This window comes from Cloeon dipterum, chromosome 3 (genome assembly GCF_949628265.1).
Source record: "Cloeon dipterum chromosome 3, ieCloDipt1.1, whole genome shotgun sequence".
NCBI classification, from domain to species: domain Eukaryota; kingdom Metazoa; phylum Arthropoda; class Insecta; order Ephemeroptera; family Baetidae; genus Cloeon; species Cloeon dipterum.
Genome location: NC_088788.1, coordinates 34,030,962 through 34,051,322, shown reverse-complemented (window position 1 = coordinate 34,051,322; position 20,361 = coordinate 34,030,962). Strand labels below are relative to the sequence as shown.

At 39.5% G+C, this 20,361-nt stretch overlaps 1 protein-coding gene and 1 non-coding gene across 3 annotated transcripts; one reads left to right on the top strand and one right to left on the bottom strand.

The window, feature by feature from the left end:
* Window positions 1-50: 50 nt before the first annotated feature.
* On the bottom strand, window positions 51-20,236 carry Rab23 (RAS oncogene family member Rab23). 2 transcript variants are annotated; one of them, XM_065484838.1, is made up of 7 exons: window positions 19,932-20,236; window positions 9,188-9,334; window positions 2,716-2,837; window positions 1,717-1,879; window positions 1,381-1,460; window positions 618-790; window positions 51-494 (listed from the first exon to the last, which is right to left on the bottom strand). In XM_065484838.1, exons 2-7 carry the CDS (start codon window positions 9,218-9,220, stop codon window positions 340-342), a joined length of 726 nt encoding a protein of 241 aa, XP_065340910.1. In that variant the 5' UTR covers window positions 9,221-9,334; window positions 19,932-20,236; the 3' UTR covers window positions 51-339. The 2 variants fall into 2 exon arrangements, with proteins under 2 accessions (XP_065340910.1, XP_065340911.1); XM_065484839.1 differs by lacking the exons at window positions 9,188-9,334; window positions 19,932-20,236 and adding an exon at window positions 7,738-7,915.
* Window positions 17,312-17,384, top strand: TRNAM-CAU (transfer RNA methionine (anticodon CAU)). The gene has a single exon. It is a non-coding gene; the product is annotated as a tRNA-Met (tRNA).
* Window positions 20,237-20,361: the final 125 nt, after the last annotated feature.

The window sequence follows — 20,361 nt, the reverse complement described above, 5'->3', positions numbered from 1 at the left end:
TCGAGTTGATTGCGATTTTATTGTATCGTAAACAAAATAAAAGAGGGGTGTTTAAAATCCAAAAATATCCATGAAATATATTTCAATGCTTGCTAAAAGTTAGTCGTTTTAAGAGTAGGAAATGCAAGGTGCAGATTCAAATTATTTCAACACATTTACAAAATGAGCACTAGCTGGACGAATAAAAGCCGACGGTCCTCGCCCACCGCACACTAGAGTCTTTCACAATCGGCACTGAGACTGAGACTATTTAATGCTCACTTGACAGAGAATGTCATCGATCGTCTTGCTACACTTAAACGTTTGTCACAAAGTTATTTTGATGAAAGTTAATTCACTTCAGATAATTGAACACGCGCCTCGAAGCATATTCTTGCCAGCGTGGTGGGTTCGGAAAATTCTCCGGCCTCTCGACTTAATTGCTATTGCGCCGTGATGGTGGTGATGGTGTTTGCTGCCTTTGTGCAGCGGTGACACAGGCAGGCTGAAAGCACCTGAAACAAAAAAAATAATTAGCATTCCGCCGGAACGTAATTTTCATATTTAACATTATTAAACCACTTTTAATGTTTTTGCCGAGAATTTTAACGATGTAAAGCGGAATTAATTGGCCTTACTAATCGCCGGTGGCTGGTATCCACCCATTCCCATGGCCTCTTCCTCTGCGTGCATTTCTTCAAGGCAGCATGCCGCCAAGTGACGGAAAACAGGACCCACGTTGACGTCTTCCTTCACAGACACTCGAAATAGTCGACAGCCCAGCGAACGGGCCAACATTTCTGCTTCCTCTCTGGAAATCCATAAAAATTTCAGTGCACATCACCTTTTCTTTATAAAAAGCTGCTGAAATAAATTTTCAATTTCTGAAAAAGCAAAACTTTCAGAAAATAGGTAAGTACTTATTAAGAAATATTTTTTCCCTGAATAAATCATTTTTAAAAATGAAAATCTTCTAAGCGGCCGTGCAGAAAAAAATACTCCTTTTTGTAAAATTATGATTTATTTCACAATTTAGGGATTTTTCCTCCAAATTCGCACAACGTTGGATAGATTGCGGCGAGAAGGTCTCGAAAACAAGCGAAATAAAACGAGAAACTTCAGAAATGTAACTGTAGCTCGGTCTTGATTTCATTATTGCACATGGTAGAGATAAACTGGTGCTAAATTTCACACACAATAAACTGAATGAACTTCTTGCAATAGTCAACAATGCAAAATGTTCTTAATTGTTGGCCTGTAAGCTCTATGTACTTTAAATTAAATTTTAATTGACCTGGAAAATCTAAGAAATAAAATTAATTCATGTATTTCCAACTTTTTTTAAAAATATAATTCATTGCCAAATCTAAATTAAATTACAATTTAGAATAATAAACTTACGGTTCCACAACGCTATGGTCAGCGAGATCGATTTTGTTTTGGACAAGAACCGTCGGTATCTCACCACACTCGTCTTCCACCTGCAAATTTAATTATTCTTTTATCAGTTGGTAAAATCTTGGCGGACGCCGCAATGGGAACACGAACCAAAGTCCTCCCACGCTCTCAGCGATGCAGAAAATAAAAGAGTACACGAACAAAAGAGAAAAAGATTCTTTATATTAGCTGCAATGTGTCTGACTCGTCCCATCTCGGGTTGCTCAGCACTCTCATAGCAGACATGCAATTGAAAACAGCTTGGCAGCAAAAAGGCCGACACAAACTAATACTACTTGCCTTTTTCTTCCAGGAGCGGACGGCTTCGAAGGAGTCGCGGTCCGTCGTGGAGAACGCGAGCACGCAGGCTTGAGCGCCGCGGTAGTACGCTCTGGTGATAGCGTCAAACTCTTCTTGGCCGGCCGTGTCCCAAACCATCAGTCGCACTTCCTCGCCACCAAGTCTGCACAACATCAATTATTACAATTTAAAACATTTTTTTTAAATTAATAACAGAAAATTAATAGTTAAATTAAAATACAAAAATTATTTATAAAGTTAGACGGTTGACTATTTTTTCTGAGCTTCCAAGCGTTGCGTGACCATCAGATGAGCTCAAATCATGCAATTTAAACTGCCAAAAAGTCTAAAAGAGTTTAAAATATTTAATTCCAAATCTATATTTTTTGCCAATTAGTATGTTTTCTGAGTCTTAAAAGTTTTAATGCTCCGTTATTTTTCATCAAATGCTGGTTTTGCAGATATTAGAAGATTTTTCAAGCGAAGAATAGTCGGAGCGAGTTTTAATATCAGCAATATAAATTCACTTTTATTGCATCTTCTAAAGGTCAGTGCCTCAAGCTTTATGGACATTTTAACTGCTCCATACATGGACTGGCTGCGCATATAAAACGCGTCAGAATGATACCTAAAGCGGCGATCATCATTTCTTGACAAACTTCTCTCACAATTTGAATCTCGCTGCACAATTTCAACAATGTCGTTACTCAAAGTTTCCAATATAGCTTCAACAAGCAGCATTTTCTGCTCAACAACTTGTGAGCAATTTTAAATTCAATTTTATCGATTTTTTGTGATGACTTTTCAATTTCTGCTCACATACGTAAGTCGCGCGCGATTATAAAAGTGCTGACAAGCAGGAAAGAGATTTTAAAAACGATTTTGTGCCGAATCACAAAATGTGAGAGACTTTTACACACCGTGCATACTCCAGTCAAGCGGTGGAAAAAAAATATTAATTGGCACACACTGCTGGTGCAGAATAAACACGGTACTCACGAGATCTGGCGCTCCAAAAAGTCGACACCTATGGTCTTTTTGTAGTCGCGCGTGAAGATGCCTTTGCAGTACCTCTGGATCATGCTCGACTTGCCGACGGCTCCGTTGCCGACAATCACCACCTGCGGGGACACAGAATAAAACGTCAAATAATGAGCAAAAAATTGAGTGAGCGGAATTCGGGCAATGAAACGAGCGAGAGGCATCACTTTTAAGTGCATTCGTCCGAAAAGTCTTGTGCAAATAACGTCACTGATGACATAATGCGCTTTATAAACACAGCTAGGTACATGTGTACACAGCAGCGAAATGAGCAGGCTATTTTATGTACAAACTCAGCGACCCGTCTGCACGGCTCCATGCGAATTTTGCTGACTCGGTTCCGCGCATTAATTTTCACTCTCCTTGGGAGCCAGATTGAACGCGCAATAATCCAGACGAAAAGTGAAGGTACAAAAAAGATACAGCGTTTGCTGCCTCGAAAACTATAATTCCCTCTAAATTTACTTTGCCGCTCGAGATAAGTGTTCAAAAAGGCAGAAAAAGGATGAAATCATCCAAAATAACATTATTACACGTTGCTAACTGATTCTCTGCGCAAATCCCCGAAAATTCCTTCTTGCCATTGCATGAAAAAAATCCCTAACGATTCAGTTGAAGTCAAAATTGATTGAGAAAAGTGGCTAGCTGTACATATACAGTTAGGAAATGGTGAGGACTTAAAATCATATTTTATTTCACACAACAAAGAGTTTCCCTGAAAAGTGTCATACACACCGTTAAGTGCTGTAAATTTTGGAGGAAATTGGCGTTTTCAACTGCTACACTGAATTAATCCGCACTTAATAAAATCAAAAACATTTTTTTCCATTTTTAATCTAATTTAACGCCTTGAAAATCTTCAATGGCGTGTAAAAAAGAATAAATTAATCTTTTTCTTTATTAAAAACGCCGTTCACGGTTTGATTGGATCTCGTCTCTCATAAAATAGCGAAAGCTTTTCTCATTAAGCAAAGGCGTAGAGCTTCTTTGGCAAAAACCTATTTTGTAAGAGAAATTTTCATCATGACGAGAAGAAGATGCAAGGTTCAAAAGATAAAGCAGGCTGAGGAGCAAAAACGATTTGGGCACTTTTACACACTTCTCGGATGATCTTGAGTCTGGTGCTCATAATTGAAAATAACAGAGCGGGCAGCTGTTATTAGCGGCAGTTGTACCTAATACAAAAGTGCTTTTCTGTTCGTGCAGCGAGTTGCGGCTGAAATTGTATGGAAAGCGCCATTGAGTCGGAACGGACCTCCGCTCCTCCACAAATTGTCTTTAGTTTCAGTCCACAAACGCGTTATTACTCGCCGTGATAACAATTAAAAGGCAGCCGGCGTTGGAATGCTGAAACATATACGTCGTGTTTTTACCTCCTCTCTAGACTTGCCTCCTCTTTTTGGACAAGAAAAAGACTGGTTTTCCGAGAGGAGACAAAGACCTTGCTGAGAAATCGACCGCTGATCACAAAACTTTCTGGACACTCGCGATAATTAAGATCTTTTATCAGAAAAAATATCGTTCATTTGTGAATTTTAGCGTGAAGGAGAACCTTGGAAAAGCTATCAATTTCAGACATTTTTATACCTGGCTGTAAAACGGAAAATGTTAGAATGCAGGATATTTCATCGCTTGAGAAATATTTTTGTTTCTTTTGTTCGGCTCTCTATTTTTATTTAATTTGCGGTTGATTAAGCACGTAAGCGCACAAAGTAAGGATACCACCCAACATATAGAAAAGCGAATGTGTTATAATTAGAAAGCTCTCATCAAATCAAAATTAATGGCAAACGCAGTTCTCACACTGACAGAGGAAAATAGAGTTTCTGGGCTGCTACTCCCAATTTCTCTCCGAGTTTCACATCCGGACAAAATCGAACTCGAGGCTTGTCGAACCGCTTCTTTGACGTTCCCGCCTAATTCCTGCAAAAGTTGTCTACCTCCCGAAGCGGAAGCTGCGCAGACTGTCATGTATTTTTGTTCTGACCCATTTGATTGTCCCCCCTAAAACTATCGGTGAATCTCTCGCATTTATACCATAATGATGGCCCTAAAGGCAATAAATATATTTTTGCCCGCATGAAGCGTCGGAACGCAGCGCGACGAACATAAAAGGAACACTCGTCTGCCTGCACAAAATGTTAGAGAATGTTGCACGGTCCAAGTTGGCGATGCACACAGAATAATAAAAGGTTGTTCTTGTGCATGAGCAATAAGTAATTGCTGCTGGCTGCTGCGGCGGATATAATATTCTTTGTAGCAGAGCGCACATGACCGCCGCAGGTGGGACGAAGAGAAAACGTATTGAACACAAGCACGGCCCCCGCCTTTTACTACGAACACGTATTCATATATGCGACTTTGCTGGAACACGAATTGCCCCAGTGGAATTTTTCGTATTGACGCCACACTTAAATAATAAATTTATTGAGCATCTTCATTGGCGCTTCAAAAAATGTTAACTGGATGCTTCTGAACTTTATCGAATCTTACTCTAGGTGCGTTTTAAATTTTTTGTGGGCAAGCTACGTTTTTTATAATTGAAATGCACATTTTGTCACAGGAAATTTGGTGTCATTTTTATTTTACCCGAGTTAAGCAAGAAAAAATGTTCTACAAGGACAGGAAAGTCGACAGAACGAATTTCTTGGGCGGGGAGAGTTAATTAATTGGGCGTGCCATGAAATATTCAACAGCAGGGAATTTGCGCAAGTTTTTATTAGGTGCATTTCGCTTCCTTCATGTAGCGAAATTTGCATAGCCGCTTCGCTGTGTGCGTAGTGAACAGCAGGCCCGCAGTGAAATTATGCAAAAAGCTTAGCTGCGACTCCAAATTAGAAATAAAAACGCCCCAGACTTAAATGAAGCAGAGATATATTAGCATACACACATTTTGCATTTCGTAATTTCAAAATATATCAGGGATCTTAATTTTGCTTTCACGGAAAGCGTGATTAGTGTTTTTTTACTGAGCACGAATTTTAACAATAAAAAAGTTAATTGAAATTACGTGTTTTCATTTTTTTTTTGCCACAATCCCCCTGAATTTATGAGTATTCAAGCTTACTGAAAGCTGTAAATCTTTTACGACAGCAACCATTTTCGCAAATCCATCAAACAGGCAACGCCGCGGGTTTCCGTTTCTTTTTGCGCAAGAGCAAGAGTCGTTTAACCCCGAACATGTCTGTCTGCCGCAGTCTTAATTTGCACGGTCCATTAAACTGCAACATTTATGGCCGAATTCAGCTGTTTGGGTTGAATGTGCGAAGAGATTATTCAAACGTGGAGGACGATTACGCGCCTCGGTCTGCAGAGAGGCAACCGAATTCACTCTTCCGCCAGCGTCGTCACCCTCCGTTAACCCACGATAGACTCGAACACGCAAAAATGTAAATTATTCATAATGACATGCAAACAGTTATGCTGTAGATTTGAAGGTATAATTTATTCTAAAACGGAGGAACAATTAATTTGAATAAATAATTATTTAACAGGCTTCGTGTATCAATAAACAATAAAGCAAAATATATCTCAACAGGGATTTTTTCTCCTTCGTTTATTTATGAAGTGCAGCTAAAAAGGTATCATCAAGGGGTCGGTGAAGAGAATGAGGCCATTACAGCCCTTTAAGTTGCACGCCACATCTTTGTTAAAAAGAAAATGCCTTTGTCGCAACACAAATATAATGAAAGAATCTCGCCTTCTGCTGGCCGCCTTCCAAGAAGCAACAAACTTCATTGTGAGGCGCGACACACATGTAGCATCAACGCGGGAGAATCGTTAAAAGGGCTCTGAAGAAAATTACTGCGCTGCGCTGAAAGAAATTCTCTTCTCTTCAATTTATGTCATTGGAACAAATAGCGTGTTGTGTGCTGGGCTTGCTTTGCGCTCATTACTCGAAAATAATTACTCGGCCGGACGCAAGCTGTAGGGGAGCATTGTTGTTTCAAAAGGTATTTAATTTGTTCCAGCCACACATGAAGAGAACAAGCTGTAGTTCCTTCAGGCGGTCTTTCCAGGTTGTGTCTTGGTTTCGATTCTTTGAATTTTTTACCTCGACTTTTAAACCTGTACGCCTGAATAATTGATGGTTCAGCGTATGCATTTATTTGTCATACCGTGTAAAACATGCAATTTATATTTTACAGCAGCATTTTGGTTTGTAATAAAAAATGAATAGACTTTTACTTCCGATTTATGGAGAGTTCTTCTATGGTTCCTCCAAATCAGTTTACTTGATTGTATAGAACAACAAAATCGGTCTTCGTTTCACTTGTCTCATCAAGTGTAAAACTTTTCTGTTGACCTCAAATTGGTAGGTCAAAAGTCGAGGTCACTAAAATCGAATTTTTGAAATTGAACTCAACTTTGAAAATGAATTTATTAATTTTGATATAGCCAACTTGTAGAGCGTACAAATTGTGGGATAAATGGGTCTAAATTTGAAATGGAATTTAAATTACCTTGATTTTTATTGAAAAATAAAAACTACATAAAATTAATGCTTTTCTGCGGGCTTTCAAAAAATATTTGCTCGCCCAAATCTCGGCCTCTAAAGCTCAGATTTTTAAAAACCGCACACTGCTAGACTAAGTCTTAACCTCCCCTAGATAGCCAAAATAGTCTTTTGGTGCCAACCCTGCAACCCCCATTGTCCACCCAAAAAAAGTAAAATATTGCAATATTCCTGGACATATGGCTCTAATTCGATTTAAATCTAGACATTTTCAACTCTAAAAAATCTTACAAATTGAGCTGCCTGGCGTCGTGGCGTCCATGACATGGTCAAAATTCTTAATCCTAATGCGTCATTTTAGCTAAACCTTTGAATCTAAACAAAAAGCTGGATAATGACTTTTTAACGCCAACCGCGCAATTCTTGGGAGTCGGAATCACGGTGATTCTTGTACTTTTCATTTATCCTTCACCGCAAGCCAGCCAACTTATGTATTCTTTTAATTAAACCCAAAAAGTACTCACGCTGGGGATTGAAGCATGAAGTAAGCAGCAGGCTTGCTATTTCTTATATGACGCTAAAAGATCAAAATTCTCGCTCGAGGCATTATTCTTCGCGTCCTCTGCAGCTACGCACTTGAAGAATATCATAATCGCCGCACGGCAGCTGAGGCTTATCAGAGTGAGTGGCGGACCGTGCAACCAGCAGCCATGTAGCGTTGAAAATATCAAAAAATTTGCCAGCAATTTCTCAACCGAAGTCGAGATGATTTTGCAGGAATCTTAAAAAATTTAAGTCAAGGTTTTAAGCAGAATTTTGTAATTGAAAAGTTGAGCACTTAACGGAAAGTGGACTTGCAAAAGTGCAAGTGGGTCGTTGATTGCTTGAAGCATGAAATAACGTGTAGTGACGCACGGACTTAAATTATCTCATATACTTTCTGACTGTCACCTCAAGATGTGTTTTGATATATAAAGAGGCCCTCCTCGTTATTCACTCTCCGCCCGTGCATTTATTATACACCCATCTGGTCTGCGGGATTCATTAATTTTGAAGTGTCCCAAGCCGAAATGTTTGGCGATGCAAATTTGCGACTCGAGCTTGGCAGTATTGCAAATTATACCTGTTTTTCAAATATTAACATGCCTTAATTGGTCTGCTGAGTAAATGACGTTGGTGCTGGACGGCTTGAAACATAACTTTCAAATTAAGTTATCATTTTATTATGCTCCTTTTGTCGTTCCTGCTCAATCGCGTGGCTAAAGGGGCCGACTTAGGATAACATCAAAAGTTTCTATCGCTATTTTTAAAATGGCTCTTTGTGAGCTAACTCCGGGCTAGTTAAACGTTATTACTTTTAACGTAACAAGATGCGTCTAGAACGAAGTAAAAGGAATATTATTTGAATAAAAATTCTGAAGTTCATTTTCTAACACAAGTTGGAAATTCTTTAAAGGGAAAGTGACTTTGAAACTGTTTTTAAAAACAATAAATCTCATTGCACGTATAAGGTTAAGTTGGTGTGCGGTACAAAAAGTAGTCTCTATAATCGACGCGCAATTGTACACCTTTGGATTCCATTTCATTCAAGTTATTGTCGGAGCAATTTCAAACATATTATATACGTCGCAACAAAAGAGAAATTTCCGAGGCATTTCATTTGAAAAATGCGCCAAGGAGACTTCTTGACTGCTCTCGTGGCAGGAATGAGATTTAATTGAATTCTTTTCTTCTGCCCAAAGCACGTGAGGAAGAAAAGAGCCTATGTAAGCCTTGACTCGGCAAAAAAACTGCCACGCATAGTCGAAAGATACAATTTCTTTTCAAAGATCAAGAGCCGCACGCTGATTTTCTGGGCGCATCAAATTTTAATGGCGTCGAACGAATATTCTAGCCTTTATTTTCGCGCTCGGCAGTCAAATTGGGCCTATTTTAACAGCCGGCGAGAGAATAGGGTGGTCATAAATTACGAACCTTGATGGCGACTTCCAACTCCTCCTCGTACATTATATACGATTAGTTTTTTCTTTTCCTCTGGATTCAGTGCGGCCACAGGTGGCTTTGCTTGCGGACTACTGATGAATCGGACGAACAGGCTCAAGCCGATGACGCAGGCGGTGTCTGCAAAAAAGCAAAAATCGAGAATATAATATAACTACCTCTGCATGGTGATCATTATTTTACACAAACGGACCGGGCGGCTGCAATAAATGCCGTTACAACGAGCACGCTCTTTCGCAGGCGTACAAATAATCAATGTTCGAAATAGGGCCTAATTTGAGAACAGTTATAAAACGAATTTTAGATCTCAAAATTTGTTTGATGAGTAGAACGTAATATATAGCTTGCTTTCACCCACCATAGCCATATTTCGTGGTATTTATGAGTTGAAAATTAAACGATTAAACCTCTAAACGAACACGTTTGTAAGTTTTGTCTGCCTTGGACTGACCTTCACCAAACCTTCACCAATAAATTTTGCAAATTTAAACAAACAGTATTTTCAATGGCTCTGTGGATTTTAAGTAGCTTTTTCTCACCTTGTAACAGATATTAAGAAATTTTTACTATAGGGAATTTCGTCGCACCATAAGTATTTTGTCACTTTTGCTTTCATTACAAAATTTGCTCACAATCAGCAATGATTGGTTTTTTACTTAAAAGTGCCGCTGATGAGACCTGAAAGGTCAAAACAGGAGTTTTAAATATCATTTAGTCACTCTGGTTTAATTCATTTGTGAACCCGGGAGTATCTTCTCAAATGCCTGCACTAATACAAAATGTTTTTGAAAAAAATTAATGGTTGAATTTAAATTTAAAATAAATTTCTGAAGCAGCAAGCAATTAATCATTCTCTATCTTACTGGAATAAGTTTCTTGAGAACCCAGCATGGTTTGATTATTTTTAAAACGTAATGTTATTGCTTGTGGGAAGGATGAATTGCACTATTAAAGAACGATGAGAGATTTTTATCTTCTGTATATGGCTGCAATCACGACTTTTGTTGTGTTTTATATTGACGTTCGCTTATTATCGAACATTTAATTTTTGACGCGCTCCTTACGGCGCCAGGTCGTTTCATTTCGCACAAGCCGGCACGTAATTATTGGCAAGGTGGCTGGCATACGTGCGCACAATTTTATCTTCTTGGATACACATGTGTGCTGCGCGCTTTTGACAGGCCAATAAAAGGGAATTGCGCATACAAATCTCCGATCGGCGCCGCACAGTCGAAATTATAAATAAATGCGCCTCTCACTCACAGCCAGGTACAAATAAGCACATGCTGCAGAACGATATTATAAATAATATTATTTTACAATAGAAGAGAGGCAGGCGTCTGTGAGAAATGGCACACAAAAATACAATCACGCGCGCGTCTTCTTTTCCATTAATGAATCGTGCGTTGCACCTCTCCGATTCGGCAGTTAGTTGCCTGCTTTTATTGAATTTCTCGCTCGCTCGTTCGCTCGTTTGTGCTCACCGACTGGAGATTAGCATCATTTTTCTAGATTAAAATCAGTGCAGTGGAAATTTAGTACGGCCAGACGTAATTCATTTGCACAAAACGGCTCACGCAAAGGTTTTTTTCATGATTTGCGACTTTCATGCCTTGCTTCTCGCTCCAAAGTTAATAATTAATAATAAAATATTTTTAGCTCTTAAACTCATTGTTGTCGGTAAAAAGTGCACAGAAAAATTCAGTGCAGGTAAAGAGAAGGGTGATACTGTTATTTCCCAAAGACAAGCCCGTTTCCAAGGCATTTTCAAGGAAATGGGAAATATTTGAGCATTTCTGGGATCCCAAAGTCAAAGATGGCAAAAGGTGGTTAGTTCAATGACTCGAAATGCTGAAATAGATCAATGGGCGCGCGGGTAGGAGGCACTGCACTTATAGCTGTTTTACCAGCTGCTTTTTAGGGACAAATGCCGAAATGTCTGCATGGCGTTTAAATCAAGACCTCGGTGAGGGGAGGCAAAAAGATGACCACAATCAGCCCAAGCTCCTATGATGTTAAACACGAGGCTACAAATCACTAATCGGAGTGGATTTTTTGCAACAGAGTTCTGCATGCGCATGGCTGACTTCTCGGAAAATATGAAGGAGGAGAGCTGCCATCGATACAGAAAATGCTATTTTGATCACCTGCTGGACGCGCGAGATGCAGGCATGATATTAAATACCAAGTAAAGAAGCAGGAAATCAAGGTTTGTGGTTTGTTGGCCTCTCTGTGCTGCAGCAAATCGAGCGCCTCGAGTAATGATGCAACTTTCATGCTCACAACAAACCGGACAACATCTCTTACTCAGCTGGGATTACTTTTACAGCCCCGACAGTATAATTTCCCCTAGAATTTAAGAAGCATCTCTCTCATTGCACTAATTATTAAAATCGCATTAAAACAAGCGCCGTGCAATCACCGGACAAACTTTTATTGCATATCTCATCAGCACTCGCCACCATAAACTCTTATATGTTGTCCGCCTGATAAATCTCTTGCGATAATATTTTGAGCTCTTATTTTACGATCACCGAGTACTTACTTAGGCAGAGCGAAACTTGTTTGTTTTGCACTTTCCATGTGCACATTGCACGTTTAATGAGTGGAGCCGCCTATAATTGGAGTGGCATCGGCATTAAACCGGCCTTTAAGCTGTAGAGAGTTTTATGATTTTGGCACATTTTGTCTTGACGCTTTGGGACTATCGGTGGCGTGAAATAATTATTATTGTTCCGTTCTCATGGAAAATGCTTTATTTTTGCTCTTTATTTTGGTGCTAATAAACATTTCTGTGCAACATCGTGACCGCGTGCGTTGTGAAACATAGCATTCAAAAGCCTCGCGGAGTTAAAACGGTGTAAATGCATCATTGTTTTTTTTTCTGCAGAGTCCAGGAAATTTGCTGTGACTGACAAAATTTAACCCGCATTCTTTAAAAAATTTAAAACCTTAGTAACGAGCATCTCATCCAGAAACAACAAAAGAAGGATTGTGTGCTCATTTAAGACATCTCCCAGCATCATTTTTCATTTCCTGCCGTGAAATACCCAGAAGCGGGCATCGGAGTTCTAAGTAAGCTTCATGTTTCACAGACGCACACAGGCCATAAATTCAGCTGTTCATGTCATCAACCAACTTTGCATACTCAAGTGCGCTGCGCACAGCAATTTTTCACGCGAGAAGTGTTCCATAAAAATAATTTCCACCTGCGTGGCTGCTCGCGCATTTTGCAGTCGTAATCTCCTGCACCTTTCCCAATGGAGTAAAATTACTAATTTTATCTCCACGACTCGAGTCCTTCTACTACATAGCAGCTCTTTTCAATTAACACGCGGTTTCAGCTCGCGCATTCATCATTCAGCAGCGGTTTAAGATTAAATGAATTTATCACGTCACCAGGTTGGTACTCTTGTGAAAGGCTGTGCTTTTCCTCCCGACGACGCACAGCCGTGTCAGACTACTTTATTCATCGCGCCGGCCTGTGCAGTGCTTTTCAATGCAACTCGCTGCTCTCGGCGGCGCGGCAGCCGGTAATGAAGATGACATGTCAGCAGAAAATCAGCGTGTACCGTACTTCCAAGACGATAAAGTCCACTTAATTGCCTCGCGCAGGACCGACTTATTTATGGGACACTAGCTGCTGGCTGTTTAAATGAGCACAGACCTCGATTCCTGAGATCTTCAACTGCACTTTTGCATAATAACAATTTCAATACGACCACCGGCCACTTCAATGTGTCACGCAGGTCCTGTTATTTGCGTTTTACGACTATCGCAGTGCGCTGCTGCGGTAATAGCAATTTAATTACTTTGATATCAATCTTTTCCATTAATATAGCATTCAATAAATAGAACGAACACGCTTTGAATGGTTCAAGTGGATCGAATCTAAAACTCGATCTATTATTCAAACAGAAATATTACCGCAATTAGAGGTTGAGCTCATTTCTTAATCTCAATTTCAAATTTTTTTCCTCCCTAATGTAGATATAATATATGTTTATGAAAATTTACTGTAAAAATGTTTTGTTTGCAAATCTGGCCTTATATGTGCTCGTTTCGCCAGACGGTGCAGAGCCGCGAAAACGCGCCATGAATTCACACTTTTGTATACAATTCAACGCGCACACGCGAGTTCATAAAATAAATTGAGCATGCAAATGAAAGCAGAGCAGCGGCAATAAAGGTCACCGATGAATGGCGAGCGAAAGAAGGTTTTGTGTGTGTGTGTGAACACTTTAACTGCCAACACAATATATAGAACCCACACGCATCTCGGGTCGAAACTGTTCGAAATTATGTTCGCGCATACACACACACTTTTCGCTCTCGGCGCTCTAGAGACTCGAACATAAAAAAAGCTCAGTGCACGCAGGCAAGGCGCGCAAGACAATGCGGCATGCATATTTAAAAGCGCCGATCGTGATCTCCCCAGAGACGTTCTCACCTGAACGAGGCGACGTGCGATATATGCATGCAAAAGTTGGATCGTTACAAATTATATTTTTTCCTCGTCCCTCCCGCAGACACAAGGCGCGAAAACGGTCACGAGCCAATTTTTTCCACTTGCACCGCTGGTAATAATAATTGCGTTAACTGTGGCAGCAAGCAAGCGAGCGAGCAGCCTTCGTAACTTTGGAACGGTAAATTAGCACCGGAAAATCTATTAGTGCGTTAAATTTTTAATTAAGGGCTAAAGGCTAACTAACCCCAAGCAACAGCCACCGGCACCACAATTAATGGGCAGGTGCCGCAAAACTTCCTGCCGAAACCCAAAGCCGCAACATAAAAGGTATTTTTAAACAGCTTAACTGCTATCATCTGCACATTGAAAACTTAACTTCAATGCATAGCCTTTGAATTTTTAAGATTTTGATTTTTCATCGAGTTTGTGCACTTTTCAGCGACTATCGGGTGAAAATTTTAATTTCACAGCGAGCTATGGAGCTCCAAAGGAATAAAATCCGGGTGATAATATTCTTTGTTTGAAATGGGTGATTCAGAATTTGCTTATTGCCCGAAAAACTGGAATTTCTCTGGCCAGAATTTATTCAATATTGTATTTTCGTAAGGGAATTTGTTCGAAATTTCGGAGCAGCTCTGCATGACCGGCTTGCTGAAGAGCGAATTGTTATGTTTAAAATGATTAAATATTATGCAACAGTTATTCCATCCATTACTAAATATGTTCAGATGAATTTCGATTCAGATTAATTTCTTTTGAATATACAGTTCCTGTACAAATTCTGAATCTCCATTTTGGAAAAGTACACGCTCCCATTCCTTCTGGAATTTAAAATTGAAATTTGGGATTGTGATGTCAGCTTTTGTTTAATCATGACTCGTGAAAATATTCATTTAAATCCTATTTAACAAGTAGAATCGATATATATGAGGTACTTTCCATCCCTTTCGTTCTGTGATTTAAACCCATTTCTTTAAATATAAAATTAAACGATCTACTTTTATCGAATATAGCAAAAACCTGCAAGGAAATTTTGGTCTACAAATAAATTATGTAATTCAATCTGTTTCAGAAGGTGCATTTTTTAGCCCTATTGATTGTCATTACAAAAATATATTTAAATCTTTGTTAAGTAATATGTATTTTTTAACCCTAGCAAAATCCAGAACTCTTTGAGGTGTGACTTGTGTTCAAAGCACTAAACTTGTTGTGGTGGGTTGAATTTAAAATTAGAGAACAATTTTTTCTGGCCTGAGATTGATTTGGTGCTGGACGTGCTCGTTTCCAAATATTTGTGCTTGAAGAATATGAATATTTTTCAAATTTTAATATTTCTTTGGTAATATTATTACGCTACACTTGTGTGGTCAAGTTGTATACGGTGCTCAAAAAGGAGTATCCCTTCGTCCAAACTTGTTTAATCCATGTTATTGAAAATCACAAGTTAAATAAGAATTATGGGCCCACTAATCAGGTTCCGCCCAGCAGTGTCCATAACTGAACATGTGGGAAAAATATTTTTGTTGAAAAGCCAAACATTGCGAGCACTTTTAACGGCGTGCGCGGAGCAACATGAAGCGATTCAGAATATATTAACCACTTGGGCGCTCAATAAATTTCATTTACACTGTCGCCGTCACAAGCCTGGGCAAAATGTGCGGGTTGAAGCGGCCTCATCTGGCGCGATCGTTATTCCGGGATAAATTTCGTAACGCCGGCGATCAAAAGCCTAAAAACAAAAGCAACTTTGGCTCTGGTTGTGCGCGGTTTTCTGGCATCGCACTTCTTGAGTCGTGACTCTGCGCGTTATTTGCATAAATCCACGCACGCGCCGTGTGCTAATTCACTGGACTAATAATGCCCTTCGGGAGGTCATGAGTTTTTCAGGAAGAGAGGAAAAAACTGGCGCCAAGTATAAAATTGCCGTGACCCCAATGACTCAATTTTCTCACTCCGCTCTGGGCGGCTGGCTGCGTGTTTCCCTTTTGATAAAACTCAAATCTCGTCGCGGCGCCGAGGAGGTGTGTGCTGTGTGCTCATAATACAAAAAGCGCAAAAGAGGTGTTTAATGACAAGCTTCATGGCTGCTCGGCGTGAACTGCTGGAAAGTGTTCTGTCATCTTGTCGGATGGATGCAATCCCAGGAATTCTCGGCCTTTGTTATTATTCGTTGCCCCTCTATTTTTCAGCAAAGTCAAAAGGGCACCGATGATTTGCATGAAAATTCATCTCTTTCATTGCTAGTGGTTTGATGTTTAGCATAAAGCCAACGAGTCAATATTTAAATTTTTTATATTATGTAATATAATCATCTGGAAATATTTTTGCTACAACTACTATAGCACGGTTTACTACCGAAGCAAATTTATTTCTCTAATTTTCGTGCTTAGGGGAACCCGAACAAAGTTGAACATTTTTGCTTTGGTGAAAGACACGGTCTAAAATACAGCAAAATACAGTCCAGATTTGAATTCGTGATGGCGAAACAAATGTGAATTGACACCAAGAACTTCATGTTTCAAGCAAAGTAAAGTTAAAGCCCAAAAAGCCACCCCTGGAGGCAGGGGATAAGTTTCAACCCCCAACCTCCTGCCTCTCAGAAATTTAATTAGTCATGATTAATCATGCTAACATCAAACTTGCTCGAAATCTGGCCAAAATGAAGCAAATTTCAGGATACCTCATGTTTCTGTGTGCAAATTCCCCTCCCCCAAAAAAACCCGTTCTACTTCTTAATCTGAATATATTGAAAAAGAAAAAAACATGCCACACACCATTTATTGATATGTTATTCTCCATTAAATGGACCACATTTTGGCGCTTAAAACTTGAAAAATTGCATCCTTCAACATGCGGTGAATTTTCTTATTTTTACAATTAGGTTCTGTGACCTTGACCTTTGACCTCCAAGTTCGTCAATGATCACAAATTGTTTACCATGTTATGGACTAATGTTAGACATCAAGAATTTAAGCTTATCTGAACCAGAAGCCAAGTTACGACCGTTTGAAAACTTGATTTTTCTAAAAATCCCTAATATTGTAGGATCCAACTAGAGCAGCACCTCCACAAAATTTCATCAAGGTATCTGAAGACCCATACCAACAAGGGTTCGCATCATTCGGATCCTATTACTTTTTATAAATTTCTCTGGTTAGTTATTAAAGAAAGAGAAAACCGTGTAAATTATCAGAAAATGTGCACGTCGCTTACATGACACAGGACACAGGCAAGAGGCAAGTCAATATTTCATTCAGCGGAAACGATTTTGTGTTGGTTCATTTCTTAATTGGAGAGAAAGTAAAATTAAGGAAACGATTAGATATGAGGAAAGTTACGCGGCAATGATTACAAAATTGCTGTAACTATTATGTTTATAATTATTTTGAGAAAATGAACCCTTAATTTTTTAAATCATATTTCAAACCGCATAAAATTAAAGAAAATTAAACTTTTCATATTTTCTTATGAATGAGCTGCACTCGCAATCGCAAATAATATTATCAGAGAGTTTAGCATATTATATATTTTATTTCATTTGCCCCGTCCGCAGTTAGTATTGATCCACCTTAGCTCAGGAACAAACTCGGTCTATAAATACTCGCTTTTTTCCTATACCCTGCCAGCAAGCCTCGGTAGCGCAGTAGGCAGCGCGTAAGTCTCATAATCTTAAGGTCGTGAGTTCGATCCTCACCCGGGGCATGCTTTTTGCTCATCATCGATCACTTTTTGAGTTTGAAGACTGTGAGGTTTTTTAACGAATTCCTTGTGAATGACCCAAATTCATGCATTCAGCTGGGAGAAATGGTTCTCACATAATTTATAATGCTATTATTTGTTCAGTGACTCTTTTTTAAATAATGAATGCGCTTAATTAACCTCATTTGTGCCCACCGGCTTTAAAAACTTTATGTTAAAAAACTTACGAATCATATTTAATCACAATCATTATTAATTAAAAGTTGGTCACGGCCAGAATTCTCAAGAATTTTTGGCGCACTCTCTCCTTCGATTAAATCGGAAAATCAAAATTTTACACGTTAACCGCAATTACAATTATCTTGCATCACGCATTATTCAGCCGCGGATGCAAAAGAGAGCCTGTTTGCGCTTTGTTTGTCTGATTATCAACGGCCACAGCGAGAGAAAAAAGGGCAGCAATCGGCTCCATTTAATCGGTAAACAAAGTTTCGCATCACTTCTCCAAGTGAGAAGGAAATATTTAACGTCTCACAGTCTTGTTTCGTCAGTCCAAAACCACCACACAAAGAGCATGAAAATCGCGTTGTAATAGCAAAACAAAAACAACAGAAATAAAATAAAATAAAACCACTGAAGGTTTTTTCTTAAATTATTTTGCAAATCCAAAGACGAGGTGTGAAAAAAAGAACAATTTTTGAGTGCATTACGAAAGTGAATACGAAAATTTTATTAATTTTCACTTCGTGCTGTTAGTTGAATTTCTGTCGCAGGAAGCTGTAGGGTTGTCAAGACTTTCGTTGCTGACGTTTCTTTTTTCGTTTGCACTCAGAATTGAGTGCAGACGGACGTTTTCAACGATCGCTCATTAAATTCTCTACCGCTAAATCTTTGGTATGAATTTTGTTTTGGAGGCAAAGTAGTTCTTCTGATCCGAGGCCTGCGGGGCCGAACAAACTGCTGACCGTGTGATTTGTTGTTCTTGTTACAATTTTTATTTTTTTTAGACCTCCATTCCTCGTTAATTACCCATTGGAGTAGCCATTGTGGAATCAATTTTATAGCACAATCAAAATGACCTGGAAATTTATATTCTAATCCAGTTTCGCATTTTTGTGGCCTCTCAGAGTTTTTGTTTTGAACCTTAGGCGATTCCTAAGACATAGTTGCAGGATTTGTTTTTTCAACCCAGACGATATTCTCCGAGTGGCAATAAAATGGAAAATATTTCCCTGCAATTAAGCTGATAGCGACTACCGCGCCTAGCAATTAAGTGAAACCCCCAGAGAGACGGAGAGTTATAATTTCTAGCGACGGATCAATCGGACCAAGAGTGCTAGGTGAAGATGGATGGATGTGCCAAGGTCAGCGTCTCGAATGCACTTGCTCCAGGTTGTTCACCCCCTCGGCAAATCCCTGCCTGCGTGATTTTTCAGCTCGAGCCGGCTGCATAATCGCCGCACCATTAGTATGCATTCTCAATTTTTTTTTAATTGAACGCGCAGCCTCGTTTAATGATAGGGCAATTACGGAATTATGATTGAACGAGCCGATGCAGCTCTGAAAGTCTGAGAGTGGCTGCTGTGCGTTTGTTTACGCGTTGATAAATTGCTACAAGTGTCAACTAAAGGCGGCAGGAATGATATATTTTGACATCGCGTCGATTAGCAGCGGAAAATGAGTGCACGAGAAAGCCCACCAGCGACTTGATCTTTTCTTTCAACGCGTTTGTGCGGCTTCATTCGAAAACAGGTTTCCGCAGTTTTTCAAAAACAAAATCCTTATTTTTTTGCATATGATTATTTTGCTCACAGAATCACCTCCTGTTGAGTCGCTGACACAAGCCCAATTAAGTTATGTGCAAGTAACTATTGTGTTTTCCAAGATGTTTCACTGAAGATGCCGCGAGTCAACAGTTACTTCTGAATCTGATCTCCCCTTTTCGTCAGAAATTTATCTCTGCAGGATCTAGATAAATAAATCGGAGAGAACAAGTTTCGCTCTAACTGTACCTCGTCTATCAACTCGTTTACATGATAATTCGTGGTTTCTAGCCAAAGGTGCTCAACTCCTGTCACAGTGGATAGACCAGTATCTTCTATTTTTGAGTTACAATTTGTCAACGTTAATAATACCTGGTTTCGGTGAAACTCGAATCCACCTCATAAAATCGCTGAATTAATCTATGAAATTTCTAATGCCCTCTTTTAAATACTGGTTTTTAAGTGCGAAAACTCTTATAACGAGGAGTTTTTAATTTGGAGAGTGCATTTTGGTACATACGCATAGTTGGAAAACGTGAGGAATAATTCTTAAATAAAATAATGTAAAATTCACAAATTTTCCAATTACGTGTGTTAATATCCACTCTCCAAATTAACAACTCCTCGTTATACTCTCAAATATATAGTGAAAATATGAAATTTTTGAATAGCATGACTGCATTATGAAATTAACAGGATTTTTGTAGACGTGATCGTGTCAAAATCCATAATTTTCCCTCAAATTAATGCTGTTAGCTATAAAATGGTAATAATCTCGCATAAATACCTGCTGGGTGCGTTCTCCATTTTTGTTTACAGCCGTTTGGCTCCCCATGTCGTCGTTGGAAGCACCTGTCTCAGCAGCCGCGCCCCACAACGCAACCCTTGCTGAATCCGCGACCTGCTTGCAAACCCTAATTCCGCGAAACTCGACCGGGATCACTGCACGCGAAAAGGAAACGCGCGACTGGAGGGTCTTAAGGAGCCGCAGCACTCACGATCAACTCTCGAACACGACACAGTCCATCCGTCGTCTTTTTTCTCTCTCTCTCTTTTCGCTCCTTCGCAGCCTGCTTTCCCCTTCCTTCCTCAGGTACGGGGCAACGCGTTCTCATAATAAAATTATTCCAAGGCTATCCGACGACAGCGAGACGCGCGCGGCTTTAAAGCAAGTCAGTGGAGAGAGCAGATAATGAAGCAGCAGGAAACCACCTGTT